Here is a 20642-nt window from a genome sequence, read left to right on the forward strand (position 1 = left end):
AAAACAGGAAAGTAAGCAGCAAATTTGCACTTGCCAATGTAATAATACATGACCATTAAAAAGCCTTCAAAATACAATTTCCACTAAGAGTAGAAGAAAATTATTCACAAAAGTAATACTTCTATCCTTGTGGACAAAAACAAAGAACATACACTTCCTCAATACCACCCACTGTTTCATGTTTGCTTATAATAAAAAGAATTCAAACTCATTTAATTTCAGAAGGCAAACCTGGTTAACAAGATAATTCAAGAACTTTAGGCGCGTCGCAAAATTTTTCAAACATCCAAAAGACAGTTGTACACAACTTCATCAAGTTTTAGATACTATTAAAGAAATAGCAATCCCAATGAAAACAAATTTAAGGTGAATGATTGTAAACTGCAAAGGTGAACTATTAAACTCTAAACTCAAATTCGTATAGAGGTAAACAGCAAATCTGTACCTACGAGTGTAACAATACACAACTATTTACATGCTTCAAGCTACAAGTTATGCTAAAGTGTGCAAGAAAATTACTAGTAAGCTAACACTTTCATAGAACACAAATAAGAACATTGACTTTCTCCCATTGTTTAAAAATAACATATAACAAAAACAACTCAAGACCCAAAATCAGGTGAAGGAAACCTGAAGATATTAAAAGTTTTGTTGCATTGCCATAGAACTTCACAAGGCAAAACTGTATTTTCAACCCACACCTTAATTCAAGAGGTTTCAGAAATTTAAGAAAACTTTTATACATTCAGAAGACCTTGGTATGGGGTTTCATCTTTTCTTTTGGTACTATTTATGTTTTTACTCTCACCTTATTGTCTTATCTTTTATTACCAAATAATTTCCATTGTTGTTAGAAAACTCCGAGTTGAGCAACTCCAAGTGCCATTAAGAATCTTGCTTGTAAATGTTACAGCAGGAGACAATGAAACACTGAGCAAATCAGAGTCATCAGACAACTTCATCAGCAGACAGAATGCCTCAAAGGCAGCCACACAAAAAATTTAAACCTTATTTAGAAACAAAATCACAACAGTCTTTCCCTTCTTGTGAAAATAAATGTATTAATCATTTTCATTTATTATGCAAGATTCATATTATAGCACTAATATAGCAAATGATCCAGGAAGGCAAAATGGAAAACGTAACGAAATATCATTCTCAATTAAAACAAACAGAATTGCATGATAGTAAACTGTAAAGAAACTAATTTACTCTTAAACTCAGATTTGTACAAAAAGATTTTATTCAATTTTGGGATTCCCCATTTCTTCATTTTTATTTACAGGGCACCCTTCTGTGTAAAGACTATGCTATCCTTATGAAACATATGCTTAATTGACTACATTTTACAAGGATAAAAAATGGGAATTCAATCTCAAGTGTCCCATTTCATCTTTCATAGAAAGAAACTATTTACAAGGTTGCATATGCAAATGCAGAAGGAAAAAAGAGCTTCATTGGGAAGAGGGAGAAGAGGAAGTAGTACTACTTGTTAGAACAACAAACATATCACTTCGCTAGTCCTTTAGGGACATCTGAAAATGGTGAGAAGCAAGATATTATTGATGCTGGGGTGGGGTCAGGCAACTCCTCCAATGAACTTGCTCTTTATCTGGAGGATTCTGTGAGCATCTACTGTTCTGCTCTCAGTTTTCACCGCATTGACATTAATGTGCCAACTCTTTTCTCCCTCTCAGCTGTCCTAGCACTTGGGGTCCTCTTCAGTTTTCCCAATTCCTCTATTATGACTTTCTCAACTTTGACAATTGAGTTCAAAAGTTTCTTCTGAGGTGTGAGAGACTCTAACTCTCCACCAGCCTGATTTGCGATGATATGAAGCAAAATCTTAGGGAGACAATGCTTCTTATGGAAAGTTGGATTTGGTGACAACATTGAAGTATTGTGCTCTAGTTGAGCACCTGACAGTGGCTCAGGGGAATCAACTACTCTTTGGTCCTAACATTGGACTTTCCATTTGTAGACCTTCAGCTGCTCCCAAGCGAGCTCCTTTCCTTTCAATCGCCTGATGAAAGCCAGAGTTAGAAATCTCTATATATGTCCAATGTCTCAGTACTGAAGTATTGTGCTCTAGCTGAGCACCTAACAGTGGCTCAGGGGAATCAACTACTCTTTGGTCCTGAGACATTGGACTTTCTATCTGTAGACCTTCAGCTGCTCCCAAGCGAGCTCCTCTCCTTTCAATCTCCTGATGAAAGCAAGAGTTAGAAATCTCTATATATGGCCTTAGAAAGCCCCAAATGGAAAGGGGAATTATAACAATGGACTGCAAAAAGGATTTTACTTTGACTCAAGTTAAGGCCAATGATATCTCTGACTCGAGCATTTATGAATAAACACAATGGCTCTATGGCACTTCAAGCAGATTGTCAGCAGGGTGTCACTTGTTGAATGCTTAAATTAAACAATGCAGAACACCAAATAGGAATGCATTAATGCACAGGACACCGTGAAGATTCTCATGGCCAAAAAACAATACAGAACAACATAAAAACGTTTACCAGAAGGGAACGCTCTAACACTGTTGATACAAAAATCTACACTAACCAGCAAGATTCGATCGACCTTGTCGGGATCGGAACTGATGTGTGCGTGATTACGGATAATCAGTGATGAGTGAATGATAATGCCAGAAAGTAAATGACAAAGAGAACTTTTAAAGTGGTTCGGCAAAGTTAATTGCCTACGTCCATTGTGTTTTATGTATATGTTGTGAGAGCTTACAATGTAGTTTTAATCCAGAATTTGTATCCTCCCCCTTATCGTTTTAGGGGGTTTATATACAAGATTTACATAAAGGAAAGAGCGAAATTAAGGGGATTACAAAGGATTTGAATCACAATTCTCATATCCTTGCGATTAAGCGCTATGATCGCGCAACGATAACTTTTGATCTAGTCATTCCCGCGATATCCGGGATCTGAAGTAATCTGGGGATTGATTGATTAATTCCTAGGATTGTCCGCGACTAGCTTGTGTTGGGTCGAGCTACGGCTCGACGAGCTTATGCTGGGTCGATCAATCATAGTTGCCGAGATCATTCTAGGCCAAGCTATATCCTCGCGTTGACCCGAGCTTGGCGGACAAACCACACACAACATCTACCCTCTAGTTTTTGATGCTCATTTCGGGCTTTGAAGACTATCGCTTGATCTGACGCCAAGCTTGGCTTCAACAGTGAGTCTCTGAATGCATGCTCGATTGGGCTTCCACGATCAACCTTACGTCTGGTCGACGTTCTTCACACTTGGACATTATTGAAAGAAAACCATGACGAGGTGGCGGAAAATGTAGATTGAAAGCATGAAAGGGTTGGATTAATAGGATTCAATTTTTTTTCAAATAAAGCTTGAAAACATTATACCTTCTCCTTTGCTTAAGGTTGATGAAGCCAAGATTCAAAAAGATAAATCTTCCACACTTTAGCACTACCTTGAGAGAGTGGCCAAACCCTAAGAGAGAGAGAGATTGTTTTTCTTTTGAGTGAACCAAATGAAAAACTTAACCTAAAATGCAACCATTTGCATTTATATATATATGGGCCATTTTGTAATTAGTTGTTTTTCACTTCTATGCCCGAATAAAATCTTATTTTAAACGGAGCCCAAGTATTTATTATTTGACCTTTTGAATAATCAATATTATTTAAGGGCCCATATAAACTAAACTAGTTTACATTAACAACCCACAAGTTTATCCTTTTGCCCTTTAACTATTAAAAGGTTATTTTAGTTCATCTCATTTATCTTAACGCTTTAAGAAATAACAATTAAATACAATTAATTATTGCTTGACAATTTTAACCCTTAAAATGTCACAAATAATTTTCTATGTAACTATTATCATAGAAATCTTGTCATTACCCTCGAAAGGTGCTAGCCCTCTTCGGATAATCATCTCTCTCTCTCTCTCTCTCTCTCTTATTCTTCTCTAACTTCTCAAGGCTATTGGTGTGACCATGTAGGTCCACTGTGGATTAGCCGTGAGCCGATTCTGAATGAATCCGAAAACTTGTCCGGAGGCCCAACGACTATGGTAAACATCTAGCAATGTGTCATAGTCTTTAAACCACGATGAAGAAATACTTCATCGAACCCATTTCAGATCATATGTAAGTCCCTCCATTGATATATCCTGATCAAGTAAAAATTCATGGAACGTCAAAATCCTAAACTTAATCTTCTATTGAATCGTCGATCAATATGTCTAGAACTCGTCATCACGAACTTGCTTTCGTATGACTAATAATAGACTCTGGCCAGAGATTCTGATTTTCAACATCTATTGACGTTCGTCCAGGAACTTAAATCCAAATAGAGTCAGCGGTACTCATGATCCTATATTTTCGAGTCAATTGATCTTTTCTTGACTATTGTTTGTTTTTGCATATGAACAACGCATGACCAAATAGGCTTTATCATACGAAACATGACTAGTCTCGTACTTATACATGGTATGAACCATACGCATCCGTATCGGATCCGACCACAATGTCTCAGGTCAAAGGGCTACATCGTGCACTGATATAACCAAACGATAAATCATTGACTACATGCTTTTACAAGTGATTTATTGTTATTCGGTCACGTTCGAAAAGCAGTTCACCAACTGCTAATTCATACCAATGCCCCAATGACATGACTATCATCGTCATCCGTACTTATATCAACTCATGATATATTTCAGAAGCATCCAGTAGGCCTACTATGCAATATAGTTGCCCAAATTATATTGCTTCCGTAGGGAACTCTTTTGATAATTCATTTACCGATTAAATGAATCATCTGGACAATTCATATACATACTTTATTTTAAATGCATGACTGAATAAAAGAAGCAATTTATATATATGAATTAAAGAACTCTTTTTTCTATTATTTATGATATATTGATACAAGACAAAATGCTCTAAAACCGACAACACGAATGGTTTCTAAGGCATACACTAATATATACTAACAAACTTCCACTTGCACTAAAACCATTCGATGTTGTATCTCATACCCATCTTCTCAAGATGATGGTCTAATTGCTTTAGTGTTATCGCCTTAGTCAGTGGATCAACTACACTTTCTGTTGAAGGTGTCTTCAGAATTATAATCTCTCCAGCTCCAACGAATTCTCTCAATATGTGATATTTGCGTTGAATGTGTTTGGATTTTTGGTGTGCCATTGGTTCCTTTGCCTGTGTAATAGCTCTAGTATTGTCACAGAACATGCTTATCGGGTAAGCCATGTTCGGAACCACACCAAGTTCAATTACGAACTTTCGCATCCAAATAGCCTCCTTTGTTGCTTCTGAAGCAGCAATGTATTTAGCTTCTGTAGTGGAGTCTGCTATGGTTGTCTGTTTGAAACTTTTCCAACTAACAGCACTTCCATTACATATAAAAATGTACCGTGACGTAGACTTTCTATCATCAATATCTGATTGGAAATCAAAATCTGAGTATCCTTGAATGTTTAACTCTGAACATCCATAACTCAGAACTAGATCCTAAGTTCTTCTCAAGTACTTAAGGATCGCTTTTACAACCGACCAATGTTTCTTCCTTGGATTTGACTGATATTTGCTCGTAACACTTACAACATAAGCTATATCAGGTCTTGTACATAGCATTGCGTACATTAAGCTGTCTACAGCAGACGCGTAAGGCACATTAAGCACTGCTGCTCTTCATCGGTCTTTGGACCCATCTCCTTGGAAAGATGAAGACCGTGAGTGAAAGGCAAAAGACCTCTCTTAGAGTTCTCCATGCTAAATCTTTTTAGCATTTTCTCTATGTACAATTTCTGGGATAATCCAATTATCATTTTCGTTCTATCTCTATAGACACGAATGCCAAGGACATAGGTCGTTTCTCCTAAGTCTTTCATCGAGAAAGTTTTAGACAACCAAACTTTAACCTTTGTCATCATGCCTATGTCATTTCCCATCAAAAGTATGTCATCTACATATAATATGAGAAACGTGATGGCATGATCTTTAACCCATTTGTATACACAGGGTTCATCCGGATTCTTGACAAAACCAAATGATTTGATTATGTCATCAAATTGAATGTTTCAGCTTCTTGAAACTTGCTTCAATCCATAAATAGATCGATGCAATTTGTATACCTTATGCTTTTCAGCAGAGGATACAAAACCCATCGGTTGTTTCATATAGATGTTTTTATCAATAAACCCATTAAGGAAAGCTGTTTTGACATCTATCTACCAAATTTCATAATCATGGTATGCTGTAATGACTAGCATTATACGGATGGATTTAATCATAGCTACAAGCAAAAAGGTTTCCTCATAATCCAATCCTTGTTTCTGAGTATAACCTTTCGCCACCAGTCGAGCTTTGAAGGTCTCTACCTCCCCATCCTTGCCAACATTTCTCTTGTAGACCCATTTGCAACCTATAGGAACTATTCCCTCTAGTGGATCCACAAGTGACTATACTTGATTGGCATGCATTGATTCTATCTCAAAATCCATCGCTTCTAGCTAGAGGTGGGCATTTGGGATTGGGTCCAAAAACCCAGCCTAAAAACCTGATCCTAGGACCGGTCCTTGAGAGGACCAGTCCTAGGAGGCCTGGTCCCGTTGAGGAGGGCCCAGTGGACCGGGCCCCCCTCTAAGGCCTGGGCTTGGGCCCAAATTTTTTTTCACATTTTTGGTTTAGTCCCTTGTACAATTACAGATTTTAAAAATTAAAATTTATTATTTTTTAAAGTTAAAGTCTTCATGTTATTTAATTGTACATAGCTCATGTTAAAAATGTTTAGCATTTTATCGGTTAAAGTCTTCATGTTATTTAATTGTTTATTTGTGAAGCATGAATGTGTGAAATGTGAATTTATGTTAAAAATTAAAATTTATTATTTTTTAAAGTTAAAGTCTTCATGTTATTTAATTGTACATAGCTCATGTTAAAAATGTTTAGCATTTTATCGGTTAAAGTCTTCATGTTATTTAATTGTTTATTTGTGAAGCATGAATGTGTGAAATGTGAATTTATGTTAAAAATTAAAATTTATTATTTTTTAAAGTTAATTAAATTCTTAGAAACTTACTAATCTACCCCTGAAAAATACTAAAAACCCCCTATAAAATTTTATTTCGCCTCTAAAATATGAAAAAAGATCGGGGGGGGGGGGGGGGGGGGGGGGGGGGGGTGAATTATCTAGGCCCATAGGATTGGTCCTGGTCCCGTAGGACTAGTCCTAGGGACCGTTTCGGGTCCTAATATTGCTCATAGGCCTAAGATCGGTCCTAGGCCTATGAGCAACTGGTCCCAAACGGGCCCAGGCCTGCTTAGGACTGGTCATTGACCAGCTCTACTTCAAGCCATTTTCCTAAATCTCTATCCAGTATTACTTATTCGTAGCATCTAAGATCATCACCATGATCATCTACTCCCACTAAGTAAGATTTAAAATCTTACTCATGTAGGAACCTATATCTTTTTGGAGGTTTTGATATTCTAGAAGAATTACGCATTAGAACCATAGTATCTGATATTGAGGTTCACTAAGTGGATGTTTTAGCTTCAACAATCTCGGTTCTTCGAACTCTTCCTTGAGTTCAATATTTCTTCCAACACCGCGTTCCTCCAAGAACTTGTTCTCGAGGAAGCGCGTATTTCTACTGATCCAAACTTTTTGATTACTTGGGAAGTAAAAGTAATACCCTAAACTATCTTTAGGATATCAAATGAACCGACCCTTCTCGGATTTAACATCCAGTTTATCATATTTAACTAATTTAACATAAGTTGGACAGCCTCAAATCTTTATATAATTCATACTTGGACGTTTTCCATACCATATCTCATACAGTATTTTATAGACAGTTTTAAACGAGACCCTATTAAGGATGTGCACATCGGTCTGGAGAGCGTACCCCCATAGAGACATTGGCAAGTCTATAAAACTTATCATCGATCGTACTATATCCAATAGGGTACGATTTCTCTTTTTAGACACTCCATTAAGCTGGGGTGTATAGGGAGGAGTCAATTGTGAGATGATCTCATTTTCTTTTAAGAACTCCTGAAATTCTGTACTCAAGTATTCACTCCCACGATCTGATCGTAGTATTTTGATACTCTTTCCAGTTTGATTTTCTACTTTATTCTTGAATTTTTCAAAGGATTCAGATTTGTATTTCATTAAATACAAATACCTATATCGTGACATATCATCTGTAAAGGTAATGAAGTATTCAAATCCTCCATTGGCTAAAGTACTAAATGGTCCACACATATTTGTATGTATGAGTCCTAATAGTTCTTTAGCTCGTTCTCTTTTACTCTTAAAGGGAGACTTGGTCATCTTCCTTAGAGACATGATTCACAAGTTGGATATGGTTCAGAACCCAATGAGCTTATGATCCCACTTTCTTCAAGCTGTACTAATCTTCTTTCTCCTATATGACCCAATCTATGATGCCATAAAATTTTAGGAATGGTATTGATTAAAGCATAGTCATTTAGTTCTAAGACATACAAACCATTTGTATTCACAACTTTACCAACTAAAACATTTTCAAAATGTGTTGAACATTCATTTCCATTAAACAGTATATAGTAACCTGCTTTACACAAAGCAGAATAGAAATGACGTTTCTACTGATTTTTTCAAAGTACAATACTTTAAATAAATTCAAAACATGCCCCGAAGGTAAACTTATTGGGCAAGTCCCTATGGCCTCAGCTGCAACTCGTGCCCCATTTGTCATCCTCAAAATGATATCGCCTTTTGTCACCTCAGAACTATTCTGAAGTACCTGCAAAGACATACAAACATGAGATGTTGCTGCTGAATCTAATATCCAGGAATGACTATTTGAATTAACACTTATTTCATATTCAATCATAAGACATTGGTTCGTATCTACTCTTCCTTAGACTATTCAGGTATGGAGGACAATTCCTCTTCCAGTGTTCATCTTTTCCACAGTGAAAACATTTTCCCTTTGCATTAACCTTCTTGAAGCTTTTATTCTTGGGTCCAACTTTTGGACCTTTCTTTTGTTGATTTTTTGGTCTTTTATTAGCCCTGTTGGTGAAGGCGGCAAAGACATCCTCATGTCCTTTCCCTTTCACATTCTGCCTGTGAAATTCTTGAAGCTCATTTAGCAATTCAGAGAGATTTCGCTCAATCCTATTGAGATTGCAGTTAGTTATAAATGGTTTATAACTTGAAGGAAGGGATTGTAGAATCAAATTCACTTTGAGGCGTCTGGCATGACCACCCCATATCCATCCAGTCAACCTAATCCATTGATCAAGAAATCTTGATAGTATGATCATCTGGAGGTACCCTTTCCCTCAACTTCATGCTAAAAAGGGATGCACATAACTCATACTCAACCACTCTTGGATTTTCGCTATACAACTTTTGTAGAGCTGTAAGGATATCATAAGCATTCGAAACATTTTCATGCTTTGTTTGAAGTTCTCTATTCATTGAGCCTAGCATGTAATTTCTAGTCCTCCTACTATCCTCTCTCCATTTTTCAAAAGCATCAAGCTCAGCTTGTGAAGCATCCGGTCCAATATCAAGTGGAAGAGGTAGCTTCCAAGACATAAGCAATCCTTTTGAAATCTAGAACGATTCTGAGATTTCTTAACCAATCCTTAAGGTTGAGTCCAATTAACATATTATTATCCAGTATCTTTAGGAGAACATTATTGGCCATTTTTTATTATATATCACAAAGATGAAACTGCAAAAAAAAACCTTTTATTTAAGTTGAATTGCTAGGAATGACCTTCGAGTCCTAGCAAGCTTTCTGGATAAACTTCCCTTGGGAGAGCTTAGATGGTTGGAGATGGCAAGGCAGCATGAGAGCCAGGTGCCTTAGCTATTGCTATTACTTTACTGAATCGGAACCGACGGTCGGTAGGGAGAAGCGGATGGATGCTTTTGATTATCGCTGGAGATGTTCACCGAACCACCGGTGGAAGGTCGAATCATAATCCGTATCTAATAGAGAATCCAATATCGCCGTAGGCGGTCTTGGAGAAAGAGTTCATTCTCGCTTTCATACCGCCCATTCGAAGAAAGATATGGAAAAGCAGAATAACTATAACTCGACTTTGCCTCGATTGAATCGTTCTTCAATACTCGAGCATTTGGAAGGCATCCATTCTCGTGCTTTGCTCTTATCCTCTTTCGACACATAGCCCTTCTTTCAGTTCAATCAATCCAACTGCATCCTTGCATTCTTCTCTTTGGTTCCAACCCCTTGCATCGTAGCCTCTCACTGCCTTTGCTAGCGATCCCATCCATCAGTTTCAATAGGAGGTGGGATCCGATCCCATCATTCACTTCCCAGCAATCAATACAAGTAGATCTCTATGAGTGTCCTTCCCATCCTTTCTCCCGTCGTTCCATCTCAGTCTGTCAACACCCAATCGACCTCCTAGTTGCAGCCTGTTGCTCTGTCTTTTGGATTCATCTACGAACAGAATATGGATTGCCAGTAGCGATGTAAGAGATGGAAACATGGGAAGTGCAATCTTAGGTATGGGTTTGAATATCTACCACTACTGACTGCTCATTGCAGTTGTCAACCTGAAGGACTGAAGCTCAGAATCGCTTAGTGGAATCCCGAATGGATTCTGTGACGCTCTTCTTCAGGTTGAAGAGGTAGTCAAGATCCTTGATCTGCCTCCGGTTACAAGAGTACTGAGCTAGGAAGAGTCTGCTCAGCTCCTTGAAGTAAGAGACAGATTTCGCTAGTATCTTATGGAACCAGACTAATGCCTGCTCATCAACTCGAATAAAAGGTTTTTCTTTGCAGTTTCATCATTGTGATACATAATAAAAAATGGCCAACAATGTTCTCCTAAAGATACTGAATAATAACATATTAACCGGACCCAACCTTAACGATTGGTTAAGAAATCTTAGAATTGTTCTAGATTTCGAAAGGATTGCTTATGTCTTGGAAGCACCTCTTCCACTTGATATTGGACCGGATGCTTCATAAGCTGAGCTTGATACTTTTGAAAAGTGGAGAGAGGATAGTAGGAGAGCTAGAAATTACATGCTAGGCTCAATGAATAGAGAACTTCAAACAAAGCATGAAAATGTTTCCAATGCTTATGATATCCTTACAGCTCTACAAGAGTTGTACAGCGAAAATCCAAGAGTGGTTGAGTATGAGTCATGTGCATCCCTTTTTAGCATGAAGTTGAGGGAAAAGATACCTCCAGATGATCATACTATCAAGATGATCAATGTATTAGGTCGATTGGATGGATATGGGGTGATCATGCCAGACTGCCTCAAAGTGAATTTGATTCTACAATCCCTTCCTTCAAATTATAAACCGTTTATAACTAACTACAATCTCAATAGGATTGAGCGAAACCTCTCTGAATTGCTAAATGAGCTTCAAGAATTTCATAGGCAGAATGTGAAAGGGAAAGGACATGAGGATGTCTTTGCCGCCTCCACCAGTAGGGCCAATAAAAGACCCAAAATTCAACAAAAGAAAGGTCCAAAAGTTGGACCCAAGAATAAAAGCTTCAAAAAGCCAGTAGCGAAGGCAGAGAAGGTCAATGCAAAGGGAAAATGTTTTCATTGTGGAAAAGATGGACACTGGAAGAGGAATTGTCCTCGATACTTGAACAGTCTAAGGAAAGGCAAAGGAAGAGAGGTACGAACCAATGTCTTACGATTGAATATGAATTAAGTGTTAATTCAGATAATCATTCTTGGATATTAGATTCAGCAGCAACATCTTATGTTTGTATGTCTTTGCATGTACTTCAGAATAGTTCTGAGGTGACAAAGGATGAGATCATTTTGAGGATGGCAAATGGGGCACGAGTTGCAGTCGAGGCCATGGGGACTTGCCCAATAAGACTACCTTCAGGGCATGTTTTGAATTTATTTAAAGTATTGTACTTTAAAAAAGTCACTAAAAACATTATTTCTATTTCTGCTTTGTGTAAAACAGGTTACTATATACTGTTTAATGGAAATGAATGTTCAACACATTTTGGAAATGTTTTAGTTGGTAAAACTATGAATACAAATGGTTTGTATGTTTTATAATTAAATGACTATGCTTCAATCAATACCATTTCTAATCAAAGAACTTGATTTGAATCAAATCCTAAAATTCTATGGCATCATAGATTGGGTCATATAGGAGAGAGAAGATTAGTATAGCTTGGAGAAAGTGGGATCATAAACTCATTAGGTTCTGAACCATATCCAACTTGTGAATCTTGTCTCCAAGAAAAGATGACCAAGTCTCCCTTTAAGAGTAAAGGAGAGCGAGCTAAAGAACTATTAAGACTCATACATACAGATGTGTGTAGACCATTTAGTATTTTAGCCAAAAGAGGATTTGAATACTTCATTACCTTCACAGATGATATGTCACGATATGGGTATTTGTATTTAATGAAATACAAATATGAATCCTTTGAAAAATTTAGAGAATTCAAGAATGAAGTAGCAAATCAAACTGGAAAAAGTATTAAAATACTATGATCAGATCGTGGGGGTGAATGCTTGAGTACAGATTTCAAGAGTTCTTAAAAGAAAATGGAATCATCTCTCAATTGACTCCATTCTATACACCCCAACTTAATGGATTGTCTGAAAGGAGAAATTATACCCTATTGGATATAGTACGATCGATGGTAAGTTTTACAGACTTGTCAATATCTCTGTGAGGGTACGCTCTCCAAACCACTGTGCACATCCTTAATAAGGCCCCATCTAAAACTGTCTATAAAACACTGTATGAGATATGGTATGGAAAACATCCAAGTCTGAATTATATGAATAATATGATAAGTTGGATGTTAAATCCGAGAAGGGTCGGTTCATTGGATATCCTAAAGATAGTTTAGGATATTACTTTTACTTCCCAAGTGATCAAAGAGTTTGGATCAGTAGAAATGTGCGCTTTCTCGAGAACGATTTCCTTGAGGAAGGCGGCGTTAGAAGAAATATTGAACTCAAGGAAGAGTTTGAAGAGCCAAAAACTGAGATTGCTGAAGCTAGAACATCCACTCAGCGAACCTCAGTATCAGATACTATGGTTCCAGTGCGAAAGTCTTCTAGAATATCAAAACCTCCAAAAAGATATGGGTTCCTACATGAGCAAGATTTTGAATCTTCTAGAATATCAAAACCTCCAAAAAGTATTTTGTTACGTTTATTGAAGATTATTCTCGTTGCACTTAGTTATTTTTAATGAAAAGTCGTTCCGAATTATTTTCTATCTTTAAATCTTTTTGTGTTGAAATTATAACACAAGTTAATACTGTTATTCATGTGTTTCAGAGTGATAGTGCTCGTGAATATTTTTCTGCTCCTTTTACCTAATTCATGTTATCTTAGGGAATTCTCCATCAATTCTCTTGTGTTTATGCTCCACAACAAAATGGAGTTGTTGAGCGTAAGAATAGACATTTGATTGAAACTGCCTGAACCTTACTTTTACACAATCAAGTTCCTTTCTGGTTCTGGGCAGACGCTATGTTAACTGTCTGTTTCTTGATTAATAAGATGCCTTCTTCTATCCTACAAAACCAGGTCGCTCATTCTGTTTTGTTCCCTGATCAACCGTTACACTTTCTTCCTCCACATATCTTTGGTTGCACATGTTTTGTCCGTATCCTTTCCCCAAGTACCAACAAACTGTCTGCCAAATCTACCAAGTGTATTTTCCTAGGGTATTCAAGGCTTCAAAAAGGTTATAAGTGTTATTCTCCATCCACTCGTCAATACTTTATATCCGCTGATGTTACCTTTTTTTAGTCTTCTCCTTTCTTTTCTACATCAGACAGTGATTCTATCACAATTGTCCTTCCTATACCCTACATTGAGTCTACTTATGATCATCCTACAGAGTAGGTTACTATTCCTCCAAGTCCTACCCCTATGGGCGAGTCTCCTCCTCTAGGTGATGCTATTATTCCGAGTATGACTACCGACACTCTTCTTGATGATGTTCCTGAGGCTCATGTTCCTGATCCTCTTGCGTTAGATTCCTCTCCTACTGCGGCCCTACCTCTTGAAGACTAATTTCCCATTGCAATTCGTAAAGGTATGCGGTCCACTCGCAACCCTTATCTGATTTATAATTTTCTTAGTTATCACTGCTTGTCTCCATCATATTATGCTTTCGTGTCAACCATTTCTTCTGTCTCTGTTCCTTCTAATGTTCGTGAGGCACTGACTGATCCCAGCTGGCGAGGAACTAATTCCCAAGTATTATTATGATGTAAAGCCGTCATCTCTTCAACCATAGCTTGACGCCAGCTGGGATCAGTCAGTGCCTCACGAACATTAGAAGGAACAGCCTATTGGTTGTTGTTGGATTTATACTGTCAAGGTTGGCCCAGATGGACAGGTTGATCGACTGAAGGCACGGTTGGTTGCAAAAGTGTATACTCAGACTTATGGGTTAGATTATTATGAGACCTTTTCTCCCGTGGCTAGGATGTCTTATGTCTGCTTGTTTTTATCAATGGCTACTCTCCACCACTGGCCTTTGTACCAATTAGACATTAAGAATGTCTTTTATCATAGTGAGCTTAAGGAAGAAATATATATGAAGCAACTGCCTGGCTTTGTTGCTCATGGGGAGTCTGCCTTGGTATGTAAACTTTGTCACTCTTTTTATGGTTTAAAACAGTACCCTCGTGCCCGGTTTGGAAGATTTAATAATGTCATTCAAAAGTTTAGGATGATTCGGTGTGAGTTTGATCACTCTGTTTTCTATAAACATAACTTATCAGGGCAATCCATATATCTGATTATCAATGTCGATGATATTGTTATTACAAGAAGTGATCAGGATGGCATTAAACAATTGAAGACACACTTGATCCACCACTTTCAAACCAAAGATTTGGGATTACTTAGATACTTCCTAAGTATCGAAATGGCTCAATCTAGCTCAAATATTGTTATTTCTCAAAGGAAATATGCACTGGATATTCTGGAAGAAACAAGGATGTCAGATTATAGACCGATAGACTCTCCTATGGATCCTAATTCAAAGCTCTCACCTGGACAAGCGAAGCCTCTTATAGATGCTAGAAAATACCAAAGATTGGTTAGTAAACTTAACTATCTCACCATTACACAACCTGATATTTCCTTATCCGTCAGTGTTGTTAGTTAGTTTCTACAGTCTCTTTGTGACAGTCATTGGGATGCAGTATTTAGATTTTAAGATATATCAAGGGCACACCAGGTAAAGGACTATTATATGAAAACAGGAGTCATACATAGATTGTCAGATATTCTGATGCTGGCTGGGCAAGTTCTCTATCTGATAGACATTCCACTTTAGGTTTTTGTATTCTTGTGGGAGGAGACCTTGTATCTTGGAAAAGTAAGAAGCAAGATGTCGTTGCCAGATCGAGTGCAGAAGCAGAATACCGTGCAGTGGCTCTAGCAACTTCTGAGCTCATTTGGTTGAAGCAACTAATCCATGAATTGAAGTTTACAGAAATAGTAAAGATGAAGTTACTTTGTGATAATCAAGCTGCTCTCCATATTGCCTCCAACCTTATGTTTCACGAGAAGACTAAGGATATAGAAATTGACTGTCATTTTATCTGATTGTATCACCACCAGTCATATAAGCTTAAATGATCAGCTAGCAAATATCCTTACTAAATCACTTAGAGGTCTTCGTATTGACTTTATTTGTAACAAGTTTGGTGCATATAATTTATATGCCCCAGCTTGAAGAGTGTTGAGTTGTACAAATATGTTAAGTTGTACAAATCAAATGTTTTAGGAATAGGATCTTTAGAATAGGAAATTAGATCAACCCTTTCCTAGTTTAAATTATTTCATTTCCTTATATGGACTGTTGAATGTGTATATATTGTTGTATTTTGTTCACAATCTACATGAAGAAAATTCTTCTGATTTTCACAATTCGTAACTCATTATTCAGGGGACCGAGTTCGTTCTGGCCTCCTAAGCATATTGCTCGTGGGCTCACCTTGAGCTTCCCGCTATATCTGATCCTCTGTAGATCATATTCATGAAGACCTCGTTAGGGTTTGACGAAGCCTGTTGAGCCGGGGTCTGTATCTGGCCTAGGACTTGGTTACTTTGCTCGTCAGGATTCTCTCGAGTTGATTTTGCCTTAACAAATTCTTTCAAATGACCTCTTCTTATCAAGTTCTCGATGACATCTTTCAAAGCTCGGCAATTATTCGTATTGAGCCCGACATCCCTATGATACCAGTAATATTTTTGCCGATCTCTTCTTCTTGGAGCCCCCCTTATTCTTTCCGGAGCGGGCAACCTCTTCGCCTCTCACGAAACCTCATAGATGTGGGTGATGTCTTAAGTAAAAGGGATGTACTCTGTATACCGTGGGAAAGGCTGCCTATCTCCACGGCTATCTACTCTTTGTTTCTTTGGGAATTTGTTACGATCCCTGTTGCTGCGATCTTAGCCTCCACGCTTATCCGAGAGGCGATCTTGTCTCCTGTCCGGGGCCCCCCGCGTCGAGTTCCAGGCTAGTGTAGCTAACAAGCTTTATACTCGTTGGTATTTTGCGGCTATCTAGTATAATTTGGCCAAGCTTACATGGTCTTCGCTCTGGAGCTCTTTCCACAACTCCGTGTTAGGTCTAATCCTTGCGATCAAAAGAGTCTAAATGGATTCTTCGAAGGCCTCAGCGACCTTTGCCTACTCGTTTTGGAACCTCGTTAAATACGAGATTAGCGATTCGTCTCGGTCTTGGCAAATATTGCTCAAATAGCTGAGTAGCATTACGAACTGTCTCCTTGCCTGAAACTGCTATAGATATGGCGCAAAGAACTATTGCCAAGAATTGATGGAGTTCGCCTTGAGCTGTTTGTACCACCCTTGGCATCTCCGACTAATGTGACTGCGAAGCACCAACATTTCGCTAAGTCATTGACCTGGTAAAGCTCCATCAGGTCATTAAAGTTATCGAGGTGATCTCTGGGGTCCCTCCTCCTGTCGAACTTGTTTTCTGATGCCTTGAATCCTTGTCGGAGCGAGGCCTGGCGAACTTCCTCCATAAAAAGGAACTTACTATTTCTTCCGCTAGGTTGTTCTGGCGAGCTTTCAGATCGTCAAGCATCATTTGCATGCGATCTAAGTCTTTATTTGGGTTCCCCTAGTTAGCTCTATTAAGTTGTACCTCGAGCAAATGGGTTCGCAAGTCTATCGCTTACGAAGCTCCTCCAATATGCGCATTGATACACGATGTCGAGTCATGATGGCTGGGTTGGTAGGTGCTATCATGCTCGTAAGTGCGTTGCTCGCAACGTCGATCATAACTGGAACGGCAGTCATTGGCAGATTGACGCACATGGCTCGCTTCGCAAGCCTGCAAAGATCGATCTTGTCTTGGGTGTGGGTTAAAATCGGCACGTTAACGCTAAGGATACAGCCGAGCTTTTCAATGGTGTCCGTCGCCTTTGCTTTCCCTCAACGGCTGCTTTCTCGGTCGCCTCCTAGGATTTGTTTGCCCGCAAGACTCTCGCTCGTGCATGAAGAGTTGCCTGCAAGGTTAGCAATGTTGATCGCCCCCTGGCGACGACGAAACGGACTGTCAACCTATCGAATTCATATCTGTTAGGGTAACGTTAGTGAAGCACGGCTGGTCGGGATTATGGGTGACTGGTTGTTGGTTCTTCAACTCAACCACGTTCACCTGTGCAACCATTGTTCTGATCATCTCCATCAGCTGGCCGTTCTCTGGATTTAATGTCTCTGCCCCTGATTGTTTACGACATGTTGAGCTAGCAGCACAGGTGGTCGACGTCCAACGTTCTCCTGTTACACCTCCTAGTAAGCAGTTTCCACGTTCTCGTGATTTCTGGTGGTAGTTCTTAATCTGGTGAACACCATTTGGGTCTGGGACGACCCGGATGGGTAAATCACGATGAACGTTTGTCGGGATCTTTGAAATAGTGGCAGAGGTTTAGGCCCTCCTTCTAGCGCCAAAATGTTAATATAAAAATCTGTATCCATTAGCGAGATTCGATCAATCTTGTCAAGATCGAAACTGATGTTTGCGTGATTACGGATAATGTTAGGTTAACTGCCTACGTCCACTGTGTTTTGTGTATATGCTGTGAGAGCTTACAATGTAATTTTAATTCAGAATTCGTATCCCCCTCCTCATCGTTTTAAAGGGTTTATATACAATATTTACATAAAGGAAAGAGCGAAATTAAGGGGATTACAAAGGATTTGAATCACAATTCCGATATCCTTGCGATTGAGTGCTATGATCGCGTAACAATAATTGTTGATCCAATCATTTCCGCAATATCCAGGATCTGAAGTAATCTAGGGATTGATTGATTAATTCCTAGGATTGTCCGCAATTAGCTTGTGCTGGGTCGAGCTACGGCTCAACAAGCTTATGCTGGGTCGATCAATCATAGTTGTCGAGATCATTCTAGGCCAAGCTATATCCTCGCATTAGCCCGAGCTTGGCGGAAAAACCACACACAACAGACACTATCCAAAGAATTAACTGAGCAACATCCATGCAACTCAAATTTAGAAATGATAAGAGCAAAGTTCGCAATATTGTCCTGTTAATGATAATAATGAATAAGCACAAGCAGTCAACTACAATGTGAGAAGAAATTAACCGAAAATCATCAGTTTTGCCTAGACTTGGCAAACGGGTGGATATGGGTACGGGTTCATAGGTAAAAAAATTTCACGGGTTTGAAAATGCATGATTCGTACCCGCCCATGGAGGTACAGGTCGACCCGCGGGTCATCCGCGAAAAAAAAAATCATATGAAAGAAGACAATCTATAGGTTTTATATTTGCGTGAAAGGTCCATCATTAAGGCAAAGTGCCTGTAATAATTAAGTACTTGTTCAGTGGAAAGGTGGCACGACATTTTTTTGTCTTCTGAAGCGATTTTTTGGCATGGAATCTGAGGAAGAAGATGGCGAATATTAGTGCTACTGCTAAAGCTGCCGCTGTGAGAGGGATGAAGTAGGAGGAAAACTCATTTATGACCACGAAAGCCTTACATTAAAATAGTAATATTATTAACCCCACTCCAAGAAATAATTATTACTAAAATCTATGACCTCGTGCCAAGAGTTGATGAAGCCTCTTGAATATTTATCATTTATTTATTTTTTAATAAATGATAAACATTCAAGTTAAACTGAGAGCTGAAGAAAGAGAGGGAGATTGAAAGTTGCGCCGTGACCGTGAGAGAGAAGACGAGTTGAGCGTGAGAGAGAGAGATGAAGAGCTGCGTGAGAGAGATTGAGAGTTGAGCGTGAGAGAGATGGAGAGCTGCAGGAGAGAGATTGAGAGCTGAGCGTGAGAGAGATGAAGATTTACGGACGGGTCAGATACGGGTAATTTTGAAACGGTAATATTTAGAGATATTCGCACCCATCCGTTAGATGCGGGTACCCGTCTACCCGCGAGCACGGGTCCTCTTTGTCTAGTTTTGCCTAATGAAGTTTAATATCTACGGAATTTATGACACAAGAACTCAACATGTCATTTAATTTACTACCAAAAACACATGATTTAGAGAATGAATCTCTTTCAAACAAGGATAACACGTGATTAAAAAGATAAATATCTTTAACACAAAGAAAACACATGCTGAAAATAATGCAAAACTGTCTAAATAGCAATTATTTAATCAACAACTCTGCGACAAATCAAGGGTAGATACACGATAAAAATCTTCCCCTAGATTTACAAGCATCATAAACCCAAATAATTATTGAATGAAAACGAAAGATTAACGTATCCCATTAATATCCAAAACACACAAATCGAATCAGATGCAAACAAGAGCGAATGGAAAAAGAAAAACCCTAATTTAAGGAATATTACCAAAATACGTCATAAGAAAAATTATCAAATGTCAAAAAACTTAAACACTAAAAGTCAAGATTCAGTTCAAATCATAGCAACATTACCAAGATTGACAAACATACCAACTAAGACTCTAGGAAATGAAATTAAACGAGAATAAAGATAACAAGAAAGTTACCCTCACAACAGCAGTAACGTCCCTTAGAGGCCTCCTCGGGTACCAAGCAGGTAACACAGAAGATCCTCTCCGAACACTTCCTATCTGCGTATTCTCTCTTCCCATTGGTCCACCTGTCGCCGATGTACATCCGTACAAATTTCTTCTTCCACGACCGAACGCGCTTCTCGGGGTCCCCAACCCACCACCTCTTCCTCCACCTATCGATTGTCCACGCGCCGCCGCCGTATTAGCCTCTCGAGTGACTGAAGATTCCAAAAGATTTGAACTCTATTCTGGTTCATCTCTAAGGATTCCGAGAGTTCCAGACCTTCTCTGACTCTGAGTGTAGAGGGTCGCAAAATCAACTACCGTCACTAGTCTTCCATGTGACTTCGCCATTTTTTTGCTTGTTGATTTCTTTTGAAAAGATTTATTTATTTATTTATTTTTAAAAATCAAATTAGGATTCCAAACATTATTCTTGCAACAGAAATTACCTTGAAGGGGACAAATGAAAGAGATAGAAGGGAGAACAAAATAAAGAAGAGAATTTGCGTGTGATGAAGATTGAGGAGAAGTGAGCGGTATTTAAAAATTTTAAAACTTTCAGCAC

The 20642-nt window shown here is 38.5% G+C and overlaps 1 protein-coding gene across 1 annotated transcript; it reads right to left on the reverse strand.

Moving 5' to 3' along the window:
• Positions 1 to 1653: 1653 nt before the first annotated feature.
• On the reverse strand, positions 1654 to 20428 carry LOC116134781 (protein POLYCHOME-like). The gene is made up of 4 exons (XM_031420427.1): positions 20368 to 20428; positions 20048 to 20292; positions 2075 to 2206; positions 1654 to 1956 (listed from the first exon to the last, which is right to left on the reverse strand). The coding sequence occupies exons 1-4, from the start codon at positions 20426 to 20428 to the stop codon at positions 1654 to 1656; spliced, it is 741 nt and encodes a 246-aa protein (XP_031276287.1).
• Between the last annotated feature and the right edge of the window lie 214 nt (positions 20429 to 20642).

The sequence above is a fragment of the Pistacia vera genome, unplaced genomic scaffold (genome assembly GCF_008641045.1).
Source record: "Pistacia vera cultivar Batoury unplaced genomic scaffold, PisVer_v2 Contig291, whole genome shotgun sequence".
NCBI lineage: Eukaryota > Viridiplantae > Streptophyta > Magnoliopsida > Sapindales > Anacardiaceae > Pistacia > Pistacia vera.

Coding starts and splice junctions, on each gene's coding strand:
- LOC116134781 (XM_031420427.1), bottom strand. CDS start 20,428: ATGGCGAAGTCACATGGAAGACTAGTGACGGTAGTTGATTTTGCGACC. Junction 20,293..20,367: donor TGCGACCCTCTACACTCAGA/GTCAGAGAAGGT, acceptor TGGAATCTTCAG/TCACTCGAGAGGCTAATACG. Junction 1,957..2,074: donor AGCTAGAGCACAATACTTCA/GTACTGAGACAT, acceptor GTCCAATGTTAG/GACCAAAGAGTAGTTGATTC.